Raw genomic sequence first — 16569 nt, 5'->3', positions numbered from 1 at the left:
ACCATCCAGAATCTCCTCCCATGTCCATGAATCCTTTATGGGTGGATATAAATCCTGTGTAGGTGGATCCTGTTGCCGCTTGACACGCCGCTTGGTCCTTTTATGGTGGGTTTTTCTGTCACGAGGGTCTATGTCGTCCAAGTATGACCAAGGCGCAGCGTGTCCAAGAAACATGACTTTATTAAATAAACGTTATCGGACTACAAACAAAAGACGACTCAATGAAGTCCACGGTACACTGACCAAAAGGAACAAAAACCCACAAAACCAAGGAGAAACCACACAGTTTAAATATGGCTCCCAATCAGAGATAACGAGCCGACAGCTGACACTCGTTACCTCCGATTGGGAGTCATATGACTAAACAAGAACAATCACCAAACATAGAAATGAACAACTAGAATACCCAACATAGAAATACACCCAAACAATGAAAATGAACAACCCTGGCTCAATAAACAGAGTCCCTGGAGCCAGAGTGTCACAAGAATGGGGGTAGTGATTTTCTCTTTCTTTGAAATGTTTCCCGTGACTATTGTCTTGGGAGAGTGATTAATGAAATTAAGTATAAAGGTATCCAGATTAGGTCATAAAAGGGAGCTACTCAATTTAATAAGGCCTGGCCATTTTTGTTGCTTTTTACCATGTGGTTTTCGAATAACCACACACAATCCACCTATTATGAAATGTTAGTTGTGTAGGGTTTTTATTTTTATTTTATGGGGGTTTCACGGGTTAGAAATGATATATCTTAAAGTGGCACACACATGGAATTTTCAGAGGTTTTTATTTTCTGAGTGAGTTTTAAGTAAACACGTGATTTCTTTTGAAAAGAACAGTACTAAGGACTTACTGTACACTTGGGATACAAAATGTATGAAATGTTTTGACTGTTGTTAATGATTAGTCTACTATAGAAATAAACACTTATTTGAAAGATTTGAATGACCTCTGACCTCTGTTCTGACTTTCTGGTGAGGCCTGATCACCCTCACTAGAGACCTTAGAAACATTGAGTGAGATTTAAATGTAATATGTAAACACTGATAATTATGAAGGTGTTTATAGTTCATAGCCATATTTGTGATTCGGACCATGACAAGGACAGAGAGAGAGCCCTGAATGAGGGACATTTGTCAATCTTACTATTTCCCTCAATTACCTTTTGGGATACAATTAAGTTAAGATATTATCAAAGGTTGTCATTCTAGTTTCATTTATTATTTTGGTTTAACAGGCAATGAATCACGATTTGAGTCATGTGTCCAAAGAGGGGAATTACTGGTCCCTTGGGGCATTTGGTAAATATGCAAATTGTATTAAGAATATGAGCAGTAGTAATGAATGTGTTATGGGTTAGATGGAATGTGTTATGTGCAAATATATTTGTGGCCAGAGACAAAGTACAAAGGGGGCCTGTCTCTGAAACTAGTGGTCTACAACAAGCTGCAAGTATGTGCACTTCCTAATCTCAGGGCTTCTCCTGACTGATGAGAAGACATGGTACAGTCTCACCTAACAATGTTCTTAAGACTTTCTTCCCACGGGTGAAGGCTTCTCTGCCCAACCTAGCAGGAGAATCTGAGCATTATCTGTGCCCTGGAGACTATGTGGCAGTCAAAGACTACAGAAGAAAGAGCTGGAAAGACCCTAGGTGGAGGGACCCATACCAGGTGTTGCTGACTACCTCGATGATGGTAAAAGTGTCAAAGACAGATACCTGGATCAATGTGTCCCAATGTAGGAGAGTTCAAACCCCAGAAGAGGAAGATGGCCCGCCATTGGGTAGCATTGTTTTCTTTTGTGTCTTTCTGTGTCTGTGTGTCTTTGCAGTAGTGACTCCAAGCTTCCCTATTGGTACGCTGCCAGAAGGACACTCTCCGCAGACCGATGTCGATGGATTGAGAGGGACTCTGCCTGATCCGGAGACCCTAGTGACGGAAGAAGGTCCCGAGCCAAAGAGACCATACATCATCACCCAGGCAGCACCGACAGCTGTACGGATAGAGTGGAGCTCGACCTGGTATCATCAAAACCACTGCACCAGAGTACCACGAGGAAACCGACGACCTAGAGATGAGGGAGCTGAGGATGCTGGAGCTGGCCAGAATCAGGAGATGGGGGAGGATGGCAATGGGAATGCTACTGAAGAGCTACGTGCTCTGGCTGATTCCCTCAGCGGAGGGACAGACCTCCAAGAACATCCAAGACATCCAAGATTATACAAGACCTCCAAGAATTTCAAGATCTTCCAGACATTCAAGACGCACCTGACTTCCCCACCATTGATTTCTGTGTCTTTGTCTAGTTCCCCTAACATAAATTGATATCTAACTTGCTGATCCTGTGACTCTGCAGGTGAGGTTGACAGGGTGATAAGAATTAGAAAATGGTGTTAAGAATAATTGGTAAAACATAATAATTTGTCATATAGTCAATGCTTATATGGATTTCTTGGATTGGAAATGAACTCAACTAAACTGTTATGATATGTCCTCTCTCTCGAGGTTACTACAGATGGTTTCTTGATGCATAGTAGGGATAATTCGGTCAAGAACGGTGTGAACCTCAATAAAAAAATTAAATAAACTCTAACCAGCTGAAGAGGAGCAACAAAGGCGTTGAATGGGGTCCTGTCCAGAACCACTTCTACCAAGAGACCTGAATCAGAACTAGCATCCAATCGAAGCTATCAACTGCCTTTTCTCTCATGCCTTTTCTCTCAGGAGTGTGACAGGAGTCAATGTGGAGTGGGCATGAAGAGAGATCTGTTCAAATACAACATATATTATATATTATATTATATATATATATATATATATATATATATATATCACTGCTCAAAAAAATAAAGGGAACAGTTAAACAACACAATGTAACTGTCACGATCGTCAGGGAGAGAAGTAGACCAAGGCGCAGCGTGTGAAACAAACATTACTTTAATTAGTTAAAGTATACCAAAACAAAACACGACTCGTGAAGTCCACGGTAAACAATACCGACACGGAACAAAAACCCACAACACCCAAAGGAAAACATACAGATTAAATATGGCTCCCAATCAGAGACAACCAGCCGACAGCTGACACTCATTGCCTCTGATTGGGAGTCACACAGGCAAACATAGAAACCGACAACCTAGAACACCCAAACAAAGAAACAGAACACATCGAATGAACACACCCTGGCTCAACATATAGAGTCCCAGAGCCAGGGTGTGACAGTACCCCCCCCCTAAAGGCGCGGACTGCGACCGCGCCTCAACTAAAGCAAAACAGGGGAGGGCTGGGCGGGCATACCTCCTCGGCGGCGGTTCTGCCTCCGGCCTTGACCACCACCCTCCAATGAACCCCCCATAGCGCCCCTGGTCCAGTCTGGCTCCGCTGGCTGGAGCTGACCTGGACGTAGCAGGAGCGGCTAGCTTCAGCTCCGTTGGGGAGCAATAAAGCGGTACCTGATCTGGCACCGATGACCCAGGCACGGGTTGTGCCGGACTGACGACTCGCACCCCTGGCTTGGTGCGAGTGGCAGGAACGAGCCGGGCCGGGCTGGCGACGCGCACCGTAGACTTGGTGCGAGTGGCAGGAACAGGCCGGACCGGGCTGGCGACGCGCACCGTAGACTTGGTGCGTGGAGCAGGGACAGGCCGGACAGGGCTGGCGACGCACACCGTAGGCTTGGTGCGTGGAGCAGGGACAGGCCGGGCAGGGCTGGCGACGCACACCGTAGGCTTGGTGCGTGGAGCAGGAACAGGCCGGGCAGGGCTGGCGACGCACACCGTAGGTTTGGTGCGTGGAGCAGGGACAGGCCAGGCTGGGCTGGCGACGCACACCGTAGGCTTGGTGCGTGGAGCAGGGACAGGCCGGACTGGGCTATGGAGACGGATAGGAGACCTGGAGTGAAGAGCTGCCACAACCCGTCCTGGCTGAATGCCTACCTTCACACACTCTGTGTGAGGCATCAGCACAGGACGTACAGGGCTGTGTACCCGTACTGGCATAACAGCACGTGACACTGGCGCAGGATATCCGGGACCGAGGAGAGGCAATAGAGGCCACGAGCGCTGAGCCGGCACACTCCGTCCTGGCTGCATGCCCACCTTCGCACAACACGTGCGGGGTGCTCGCACAGGACGTACCGGACTATGCCGGACCACTCGTGGCACAGTGCGCAGCTCCGCATACCGCGGAACCTGCCCAGTCTCATGCTGCCATGCCTGAGTACGGGGAGTTGGCTCTGCTCTCCATCCAGGCTCCGCCAACCTGCCTTCTGGCCCCCAAAACCCGGTGGCCTCCTCTCCTAATCTCCCAATTCGCCCTGTGGCAGCCTCCTGCTGCCCAGTCGCCCATGCCGTGTGCCCCCCCCAAAAAAATTATTGGGGGTGCCTCTCGCCTGTCCGACCACGGCCCGGTTGACGCCGCTTCTCCACTCCTGCCTGGATCTCCCCCTTCATCGCCTTCCGGTACCGGACGGCCTCCTCCTTCGTAATCTGCCCCCAGCCGAGGAGGACATCCACCAGCGTTACCTCCTGCGTGTGTTCCTGGACACGCTGCTTGGTCCTGGTTTGGTGGGTTTTTCTGTCACGATCGTCAGGGAGAGAAGTAGACCAAGGCGCAGCGTGTGAAACAAACATGACTTTAATTAGTTAAAGTATACCAAAACAAAACACGACTCGTGAAGTCCACGGTAAACAATACCGACACGGAACAAAAACCCACAACACCCAAAGGAAAACATACAGATTAAATATGGCTCCCAATCAGAGACAACCAGCCGACAGCTGACACTCGTTGCCTCTGATTGGGAGTCACACAGGCAAACATAGAAACCGACAACCTAGAACACCCAAACAAAGAAACAGAACACATCGAATGAACACACCCTGGCTCAACATATAGAGTCCCAGAGCCAGGGTGTGACAGTAACTCCAAGTCAATCACACTTCTGTGAAATCAAACTGTCCACTTAGGAAGCAACACTGATTGACAATACATTTCACATGCTGTTGTGCAAATGGAATAGACAACAGGTGGAAATTATAGGCAATTAGTAAGACACCTCCAATAAAGGACAGGTTTTGCAGGTGGTGACCACAGACCACTTCTCAGTTCCTATGCTTCCTGGCTGATGTTTTGGTCACTTTTGAATGCTGGCGGTGCTTTCACTCTAGTGGTAGCATGAGACGGAGTCTACAACCCACACAAGTGGCTCAGGTAGTGCAGCTCATCCAGGATGGCACATCAATGCGAGCTGTGGCAAGAAGGTTTGCTGTGTCTGTCAGCGTAGTGTCCAGAGCATGGAGGCGCTACCAGGAGACAGGCCAGTACATCAGGAGATGTGGAGGAGGCCGTAGGAGGGCAACAACCCAGCAGCAGGACTGCTAACTCCGCCTTTGTGCAAGGAGGAGCAGGAGGACCACTGCCAGAGCCCTGCAAAATGACCTCAAGCAGGCCACAAATGTGCATGTGTCTGCTCAAACGGTCAGAAACAGACTCCATGAGGGTGGTATGAGGGCCCGACGTCCACAGGTGGGGGTTGTGCTTACAGCCCAACACCGTGCAGGACGTTTGCCATTTGCCAGAGAACACCAATATTGGCAAATTCGCCACTGGCGCCCTGTGCTCTTCACAGATGAAAGCAGGTTCACACTGAGCACATGTGACAGACGTGACAGAGTCTGGAGACGCCATGGAGAACGTTCTGCTGCCTGCAACATCCTCCAGCATGACCGGTTTGGCGGTGGGTCAGTCATGGTATGGGGTGGCATTTCTTTGGGGGGCCGCACAGCCCTCCATGTGCTCGCCAGAGGTAGCCTGACTGCCATTAGGTACCGAGATGAGATCCTCAGACCCCTTGTGAGACCATATGCTGGTGCGGTTGGCCCTGGGTTCCTCCTAATACAAGACAATGCTAGACCTCATGTGGCTGGAGTGTGTCAGCAGTTCCTGCAAGAGGAAGGCATTGATGCTATGGACTGGCCCGCCCGTTCCCCAGACCTGAATCCAATTGAGCACATCTGGGACATCATGTCTTGTTCCATCCACCAATGCCACGTTGCACCACAGACTGTCCAGGAGTTGGCGGATGCTTTAGTCCAGGTCTGGGAAGAGATCCCTCAGGAGACCATCCACCACCTCATCAGGAGCATGCCCAGACATTGTAGGGAGGTCATACAGGCACGTTGAGGCCACACACACTACTGAGCCTCATTTTGACTTGTTTTAAGGACATTACATCAAAGTTGGATCAGCCTGTAGTGTGGTTTTCCACTTTAATTTTGAGTGTGACTCCAAATCCAGACCTCCATGGGTTGATAAATTTGATTTCCATTGATAATTTTTGTGTGATTTTGTTGTCAGCACATTCAACTATGTAAAGAAAAAAGTATTTAATAAGATTATTTCATTCATTCAGATCTAGGATGTGTTATTTTAGTGTTCCCTTAATTTTTTTGAGCAGTGTATTATATTATACATTATATTATATATTATAGTCATTTAGCAGACACTCTTATCCAGAGCGACTTACAGTTAGTGAGTTTATACATTTTTATTTATTTTCATACTGGTCCCCTGTGGGAAACGAACCAACAACCCTGGCGTTGCAAGCGCCATGCTCTACCAACTGAGCTACACGGTATGCATCTCTCATGATGCTGGTATACTGGTTGGAAAATGGACAAAACATAATGGGGGTAGAAGTGGTAGCGGCTCAGGTCAGACATTGAAATTGGGACATTGTCATGGGCAATCCAAGTTGAACTATGAAGCTATCTGAAGAACATAATGAAAAGACACCAGAAGATTGAGTGCCGGGGAAGGAAGGGGATGTTATTTGGGGTATCAGGTCTACACACTGATACATTTATAGTAATTTAGACTAAGAATGCATTGAGATACTGATCTGAAGTTATTCTTTTTATGAGGAAGCTAATGCTAGAATTATGGATAATTACACTGTATGTTAATATAAATGTACATTCTGCCAGTGTCAATGGGTGCTAAGTTGAGGTTTTAACTTTGAGTGATAGGACCAATGTGAATCACTAAGAATTGTCATTCTAAAATTGTTTTGGATAATTAATTGTATTATGATTATGAGTTGTGATTGATTTGAGTAAGTTATTAATATGTTAATAACTAAAGATGTTGACACTTCAATTAATGTATTAGATAATGATATTGATTATTTTGATTGTTATACTACTTGTGATATGGGTAAAGAAGTTATGTGAGCTAAAGATGTTGACACTATTCTCAACATGCCCTGGTATTGCATATACAATCGCAAGATAACTGCCTTAAATAGATATTATGGTTAAAACAACGCTACGTTAGTTTTAATGTGTTAGCATACACATATATGGTTTATTTTGAGTAGAAACCTTTGAATCTTACTGTTTGAAAAATAGAATGTTAATGCAAGGATTGTGCCTTATATCATGAACATGTAGATTTTTATGTTCCAAAGGGGGGATTGATGAGGATTTTTCAGTAAACTATAAGATAAACAAAGTTAATCACAACATGACGAACACGGAGCCAGGGTTAAACATGGGTACATCTCTGTTGCTAGGCAATAACTTAATTGGTTCCTCTCACTGGTGTAGTCATTGTGTGCGAAATCTGACTGTTTTCATCTGACCTATCTTTGGGTCAAATTCCTCGCTCCTCCCTAATCCACGGCTGTCCTACCTTATCAGTGACTGAAACCAGACTGTTGCTGAAAACGGAGCCAGAGTTGAACAGAGTTCAGACTAAACATGATTAATTACAGCATGACGGGAGGGGAGAGAGGGGTTGGGCTTGGGTATGTTTGAGAGATTGAGTGTGGACCTGCCATGTCCAACAATCAATCTCCAGGTACAGAGTTCAAACTTAACATGATTATTTTTACATGACAGGGCTTGATTGATTGCACCATCATTGTTTCCAAACTGAATACAAAGAGGAGAAGTCAGATTTCGCCACTATCATAAACTAAGGAAGTGAGCGGAGTGATCAACTCTGGAAACTGGAGACAGTGGTGGGGGAACCCAAGAGGGAGGGGTTATGCAGAAATGTTTGTAAAATGACTATATAAACTGAGAGCTGGGGGGTGGAAAAGTAGATGCTTTGCAAACCACCTCGGCTTTGTCTATTGTAATAAAGTCTATCTTAATTCTACAAAAACTCTGGAAATACTTTGGTTCTTTGATCAGTATGAGGACGAATTTGCCACAACAACAACAACAACAATAACAGCCTCGCTTCTTCTCCCAGATAAGCTCACAGTTATTGGTATATACAGATCTAAATGAATACATTAACATCTATGCTTTAACATCTACATGCATTGTTTCATAATGCCCTTATTCAGTCGCAAACCCATATACACCTACTGTATGTGCAATTCATTGTCGATGCATATAGAGCAACAATGGATTTGAAATATTTTCATAAGCATTTAATGCAGGGACGGATTGGGACCAGACATCGGTCTGGACACTTCTTAACACAACAGCCATTATTTTATTTCTTGAGGCCCCCATTTTTAGTCAAATTATCATAATGATGTGCTTAAAACCCAATTTAGACAGTCCCAATGGGCTAAAGATCAGCCGATCTGGCATTTGCCCGAACTGCCCTATGGCCATGGTTTAGAAACAGTAGCCGATCTTATAGAGAACTACTGTATGTTACTCCAAGGGAACATTATTGTAACACTCTCTACAATGTAAATGCTGACAAGTGTCCTAACCTAAATACATGTTGTACACTGTACAAAATATAGACATTGTAGAAATCGTTGTTCTTACTTTTTTAAAGTAAAGCCAACTTATTCAATTTTAGAGACAGCTGTAGGTAATGGATTAGGAATGCATAATATGGCCTTTATGCTTTAAATAAAGCTATAGCATAAGCTATGAATAAGTGGTTGTAAAAAATATATACTGTAGGTGAGATTGAATTTCCAGCACATTTCCTGCACCAAATCCATCTCTGAACACAGCAAAACAAATCCCCTCCTCCCTCATCCACAGTCACACCTTGAATATTTCTAGGTTTCTAGGCCATCTGTCTCTGCTCTTCCCATCAACTCTAATTTAAACGCTCCTGCACCTTAGACTGGAGCTAGACAGCTACCGCTTTAAATACTGAGTTTTTCTTCCTCTGATAAAGAGAAGGGGAGTTCTTGATGGGCCCAGTAATCATCATACGGATAGAGAGAGCATACTACAAGGTATGGGTACTACAGATGCTGTGGAGAATAGAAGATGACACTGGCTGTGTCTCAAATGGATGCAGGCACTGACAGACTGTGGGTGGCCTGGGAGGCATGGGATAATCTATTCAGGCTCTACGCTGTATTGCTGATCAATACATGAGATGGAATCAAGATAGAAAAGAGGCCATCGACTGCTCAGCGGGCGGGTGTAAGGAATATCGGTCAGTTGATCTCTCTCCACCTCTCTACCCCTCCCTATTTTTCTATCTCTGTACTACATCCCCATTCCTCTTCCTCCCTACCCCTCTCTCAATAATAACGGATAAAGGGTAAGGGGGATACCTAGTCAATTGTACAACTGAATGCATTCAACTGAAATGTGTCTTCCATGTTTAACCCCTCAGGCTACGTTGAGGTTACATTATGTGGAGGTGTCATAATATCCATAATACTTAGCGGTCAAAGAGGGAAATGGTTCCAATAGTTTATCCACCACTCATTTTTCCCATAGGGGATTTTAGAAACACTTAAAATAAGGGCTGTGTTTCGTGTAGTTTTGATAACCATGTAAATCTCTCTCGGACAAAGTGATTTTTATCAATATATTCAGCTCTATTTACTATCAGATTCTAAAATGCTAATTAGCATCAAAGTAGACAAATCCCTGCAAGCTCCTGCATGTCATCTCTAGCTCATACCTTTGCTAACAGGTATTGTGTCAATTTTTTATCTGCACAAGACAGTTCACAGAATTGTCCATTTAAAGAAATGAAGTCTATTTATTCATTACTACATTTAGATAACATTAGATTGTTAATCCAGAGATTCTTACCTTTGCCTCGATTTGGCAGGCTCGTCCAGATCATCATGGCATTTATAGTTCTTTATAATAGCCACATTAGCAGCTAATTAGCATTTCATTTTTGGGGGTTACATATAGGCGAATATATTGATAACTCTCACCTTGTGCTAGAGAAATTTACACGATTATCAAAGTATCATGCCAGGGTAAGCCTACACGTATCACAGCCCTTATTTTAAGTTTTTCTAAAATCCCCTATGGGATAAATGAATGGTAGAAAAATTATTGGAACCATTTCCCTGTTTGACATCTAGGTTTTATGGGTATTATGTATCATACTATGGTAGTCTATAGTGTACAGACACTTTGACCTTGACAGGGTAGGGTTTATGAGTATAGATGTGTAGTAACGGTAGGGCAGTTTTACCTGGCAATCACTAGATGACCATGCAACAAAGGACACATTTGGCTACATTGTCATAGGTGGTGAGCAAGTACATGAGATATTTGTTCTTAATTCAGGGTTAGGCTAGTAAAATCATATGTCATTCAAAATTTGTTTTGGATAATTAATTGTATTATGATTATGAGTTGTGATTGATTTGAGTAAGTTATTAATATGTTAATATATGGAGAGAAATAATGGTACTGCCATGCATAGAATGACAAGAGAGTGAAGACTGTGTTACCTTGAAGAAGCCATGCATGCTTGAGGTTATATGGTTACAGTGATTGTGTATATGGTGATGAAAGTATGTTTGTTTTACCTTGAAGAGGCCGTGCTTGTGGCTATGCTGACCCAGCCACACTCCACTACCCAGGGTCAGATCCATCTGAGGTGGGTCTATCACTCGCTCGTAAATCCTGCCAACAACAAACAATCAACAGAGAGACAGTCAGATTCTGAAATCTCACACACACATACACATAGATGGAAACGCTGAGGAGGGCGTGTGTCTTGCCGGTTCCTGCTCGCCTGCTTTTTTATGGCTATTTTTTTTATTATTACTTTTTCTCTCAGAATGTTTGTGCAATAATTACACTGCCGATGAAGAATAGGAAGGAAAGGGGGACTCCAAGCTAGCTGAAAAGACGGGCTACACAGCCTCCTCTTCCTAGTATCCTGATGGCTAACGTCCAATCACTGGAAAATAAAGGCGATTGAAGCCTTGCTCTGAGTTCACAAAGTGTATTTTCCTGTGTCTTTTTCTTACAGAGACATGGCTTACAGATGAAACACTCGACTCTGCAATTCAACCAGACAGCTTTTCCATTTTCTGTATGGATCGAAAGGCGGCTTCTGGTAATAATAGGGGGGAGGGGTATGCTTCCTCATCAACAAATCATGGTGTACCGAAGTTGAAAACATCTCGAGCTCCTGTTCACCCGACCTGGAGTTTCTGATGCTAAAATGCCCCACTATATGCAAACACCAAGGTGGCAATCAATGAACTGTACAAGATCATTAGCAGCAAGAATCCTCTCACCCAGAAGTAGTCTTTATTGTCACTGGTGATTTTAACCAAGCATGTCAATTTTTAACAAACATTTTTATATCACCAACAATTATCCTGCCCCACAAGAAGAAGAAAATAATGTGCTGGACCATGTATACACCAACATCCGTGATGCATACAAAGCCATCCCCGCGACCACACTTCGGCCAATCAGAGCATGTCTCTCTGTTCCTACTCCCCGCCTACAAGCAGCAACTCAAGAGGGAGCTACCAACACAGAGAATAGTGAGGCGCTGGACAGAGGCAGTCCCAGTGCTTCAGGACTGTTTCGAGAATATGTTCAAATATTCATCCACCCAGGACTAATCCATCAACATTGAGGAATATACATCATCAGTCACAGGCTTCATTAGGACATGTGTTGATGATGTTGCACCCACAATAACAATCCAAACATACCCCAACCAAAAACCCTGGATGAACAGAGATAACAATACCATGCTGAGAGCACGTAGTGCAGCATTCAATGTCAGCAGAATGAACCACCGATGACAAGCATGTACGCGCTCCGCAAATCCATTAGGGATGCAAAAAAACAATACAGACTCAAACTTTAATTGATGGTTGACAACTCAGACTTGTGACGCATGTGACAAGGACATCAGACTATCACGGACTACAAAGGCAAATCCAGCTGTGTGGTGCCCACCGTGCCTCCATCCCAGAAAAGCTTAACACATTCTATGATCAGTTTGAGGCTCCGGACGACCAGGTGCTTTTGCTCTCAGAGGCTGACGTAAGGAAAACTTTCAAAAGAGTGAATACTTACAAAGCCGCTTCAAAGAGACCACCATCGTCCCAGTGCCCAAAAAAACAAGATGAAATGCCCAAATGACTATCAACCCGTCGCATTCACCCCAGTCTTCATTAAGTGCATAAAGGGCTGGTAAGGATGGCACTGCAGTGGATAGCAGCAGTCTTACAGGCTCTTGACCAATTCTGCTATTTTTGCTATCCAGCTCTCACAGACCTGTTAGTTTTCCTTTAAGAAGCCCTCCTGTTCTCCACTCATTACCTGTATTAACTGCACCTGTAAGAACTCGTTACCTGTATAAAAGACACCTGTCCACACACTCAATCAAACAGACTCCAACCTCTCCACAATGGCCAAGACCAGAGAGCTGTGTAAGGACATCAGGGATACAATTGTAGACCTGCACAAGGCTGGGATGGGCTACAGGACAATAGGCAAGCAGCTTGGTGACAAGGCAACAACTGTTGGCGCAATTATTAGAAAATGGAAGAAGTTCAAGATGACGGTCAACTCAACTCGTGGGGCATCAATGATCATGAGGAAGGTGAGGGATCAGCCCAGAACTACATGGCAGGACCTGGTCAATGACCTGAAGAGAGCTGGGACCACAGTCTCAAAGAAAACAATTAGTAACACACTACGCTGTCATGGATTAAAATCCTGCAGCGCACACAAGGTCCCCCTGCTCAAGCCAGTGCATGTCCAGGCCCGTCTGAAGTTTGCCAATGACCATCTGGATGATCCAGAGGAGGAATGGGAGAAGGTCATGTGGTCTGATGAGACAAAAATAGAGCTTTTTGGTCTAAACTCCACTCGCCGTGTTTGGAGGAAGAAGAAGGATGAGTACAACCCCAAGAACACCATCCCAACCGTGAAGCATGGAAGTGGAAACACCATTCTTTGGGGATACTTTTCTGCAAAGGGGACAGGACGACTGCACCGTATTGAGGGGAGGATGGATGGGGCCATGTATCGCGAGATCTTGGCAAACAACCTCCTTCCCTCAGTAAGAGCATTGAAGACGGGTCGTGGCTGGGTCTTCCAGTATGACAACGACCCGAAACAAACAGCCAGGGCAAATAAGGAGTGGCTTCGTAAGAAGCATCTCAAGGTCCTGGAGTGGCCTAGCCAGTCTCCAGACCTGAACCCAATAGAAAATCTTTGGAGGGAGCTGAAAGTCCGTATTGCCCAGCGACAGCCCCGAAACCTGAAGGATCTGGAGAAGTTCTGTATGGAGGAGTGGGCCAAAATCCCTGCTGCAGTTTGTGCAAACCTGGTCAAGACCTACAGGAAACGTATGATCTCTGTAATTGCAAACAAAGGTTTCTGTACCAAATATTAAGTTCTGCTTTTCTGATGTATCAAATACTTATGTCATGCAATAAAATGCAAATTAATTACTTAAATATCATACAATGTGATTTTCTGGATTTTTGTTTTAGATTCCGTCTCTCACAGTTGAAGTAAGTAGGAAAACCTGCAAAATCGGCAGTGTATCAAATACTTGTTCTCCCCACTGTATCTACAAAACAAAATCCATGTGTACGTATGTGAAGAGAGTCTTATCATATGTATGTGTCTCTTCAAAGTCCCTGCTGTTCCATAAGGAGTATTTTTATTTGTTTTTAAATCAGATTCTGCTGCTTTCATCAGTTACCTGATGTGGAATAGAGTACCATGTACAGTTGAAGTCGGAAGTTTACATACAGCTTAGCCAAATACATTTAAACTCCGTTTTTCGCAATTCCTGACATTTAATCCTAGTAAAAAATCCCTGTCTTAGGTCAGCTAGGATCACCACTTTATTTTAAGAATGTGAAATGTCATAATAATACTAGAGAGAATTATTTATTTCAGCCTTTATTTCTTTCATCACATTCCCAGTGTGTCAGAAATTTACATACACTCAATTAGTATTTGGTAGCATTGCCTTTAAATAGTTTAACTTGGGTCAAACGTTTCGGGTAGCCTTCCATAAGCTTCCCACAATAAGTTGGGTGAATTTTGGCCCATTCCTTCTGACAGAGCTGGTGTAACTGAGTCAGGTTTGTAGGCCTCCTTGCTCGCACACACTTTTTCAGTTCTGTCCACACATGTTCTATAGGATTGAGGTCAGGGCTTTGTGATGGCCACTCCAATACCTTGACTTTGTTGTCCTTAAGCCATTTTGCCACCACTTTGGAAGTATGCTTGGGGTCATTGTCCATTTGGAAGACTCATTTGTGACCAAGCTTTAACTTCCTGACTGATGTCTTGAGATGTTGCTTCAATATATCCACATAATTTTCCTTCCTCATGATGCCATCTATTTTGTGAAGTGCACCAGTCCCTCCTGCAGCAAAGCACCCCACAGCATGATGCTGCCACCCCCGTGCTTCACGGTTGGGATGGTGTTCTTCGGCTTGCAAGCCTGCCCCTTTTTCCTCCAAACATAGCGATGGTCATTATGGCCAAACAATTCTATTTGTGTTTCATCAGACCAGAGGACATTTCTCCAAAAAGTACGATCTTTGTCCCCATGTGCAGTTGCAAACCGTAGTCTGGCTTTTTATGGCAGTTTTGGAGCAGTGGCTTCTTCCTTGCTCAGCGGCTTTTTAGGTTAAGTCGATATAGGACTCGTTTTACTGTGGATATAGATACTTTTGTACCTGTTTCCTCCAGCATCTTCAAAAGGTTCTTTGCTGTTGTTCTGGGATTGATTTGCGCTTTTCGCACCAAAGTACATTCATCTCTAGGAGACAGAACGTGTCTCCTTCCTGAGCGGTATGACGGCTGCGTGGTCCCATGGTGTTTATACTTGCGTACCATGGTCTGTACAGATGAACGTGGTACCTTCAGGCGTTTGGAAATTGCTCCCAAGGATGAACCAGACTTGTGGAGGTCTACAATTTATTTTCTGAGGTCTTGGCTGGTTTCTTTTGACTTTCCCATGATGTCAAGCACTGAGGCACTGAGTTTGAAGGTAGGCCTTGAAATACATCCAGAGGTACACCTCCAATTGACTCAAATTATGTAAATTAGCCTATCAGAAGCTTCTAAAGCCATGACATCATTTTCTGGAATTTTCCAAGGTGTTTAAAGGCACAGTCAACTTAATGTATGTAAACTTCTGTCCCACTGGAATTGTGATACAGTGAATTAGAAGTGAAATGATCTGTCTGTAAACAATTGTTGGAAAAATGACTTGTGTCATGTACAAAGTAGATGTCCTAACCGACCTGCCAAAACTATAGTTTGTTAACAAGAAATTTGTGGAGTGGTTGAAAAACTAGTTTTAATGACTCCATCCTAAGTGTATGTAAACTTCCGAATTCAACTGTAGTCATGGCTCGATGTAGTACAGTGCACCTCCCATAGTCTGTTCTTGACTTGGGGATGCATACAATTAATGTTAGCTCTCCATGTAGATTTAAGGGCCAGCCGTGCTGCCCTGTTCTGAGCCAATTATAATTTTCCTAGGTTCCTCTTTGTGGCACCTGACCACACAACTGAACAGTAGTCCAGGTGCAACAAATCTAGAGCCTGCAGGACGTGCCTTGTTGATAGTGTTGTTAAAAAGGCAGAGCAGTGCTTTATTATGGACAGACTTCTCCCCATCTTAGCTACTGTTGTATCAACATGTTTTGACCATGACAGCTTACAATCCAGGGTTACTCCAAGCATTTTAGTCACCTTAACTTGCTCAAATTCCACATTATTCATTACAAGATCTAGTTGAGGTTTAGGGTTTATGATTTGTCCCAAACTATGATGTATACACAGTGAGTCAGGAAGCAGGTGCAGAAAGAGAGTTTAATAATAAGACAAGGCAGATGAACAAAACATGAGTAGCATACTGAATTTGAAAACAAACCAATACTGCCTGATGACTGAGGCTACTGAGGGCTAAATAGAGTGAAGGTATTCAAGGTGATGATGAAGTCCAGGTGTGCGTATTGATGGGGATCGTGTGTGTGTAATATTTGGGGAGTTGGTGTGCATAATGATGGTTGCCAGGACCGGGGGTTAGTAGACCGGCGACGTTGAGCGCTGGAGAGGGGGAGCGGGAGTAGGAGTTACACAAAAACATATTTAGGACTAACTTATTCCTTAGCCCTTTGTTGTGTTGCTGTGATTTCCCTCGCTGTAGTAGCTGACCTTTATAGTGTAGCGTCATCCGCATACATAGTGATTAGTAAATATTGAAAAAAGTAAGGGGCCTAGACAGCTGCTCTTGGGATTTCCTGATTCTAACTGGATTATGTTGGAGAGTCTTCCATTAACAAACACCCTCTGTGTTCTGTTAGACA

General features: G+C 44.1%; 1 protein-coding gene across 1 annotated transcript in view; it reads right to left on the bottom strand.

Annotated features, from left to right (window-relative positions):
* Positions 1–16569, bottom strand: part of LOC121582250 (protein kinase C-binding protein NELL1-like) — a 604927-nt gene that overhangs the window by 300060 nt on the left and 288298 nt on the right. The window contains exon 5 of the mRNA XM_041897923.1: positions 10777–10873. Coding sequence (XP_041753857.1) covers positions 10777–10873 — 97 coding nt within the window. The remainder of the gene's footprint in view (positions 1–10776; positions 10874–16569) is intronic.

Source organism: Coregonus clupeaformis, chromosome 15 (genome assembly GCF_020615455.1).
Source record: "Coregonus clupeaformis isolate EN_2021a chromosome 15, ASM2061545v1, whole genome shotgun sequence".
In the NCBI taxonomy this organism is placed as follows: domain Eukaryota; kingdom Metazoa; phylum Chordata; class Actinopteri; order Salmoniformes; family Salmonidae; genus Coregonus; species Coregonus clupeaformis.
The sequence above is the reverse complement of the archived record's forward strand: the minus strand, read 5'-3'. Positions and strand labels throughout refer to the sequence as shown.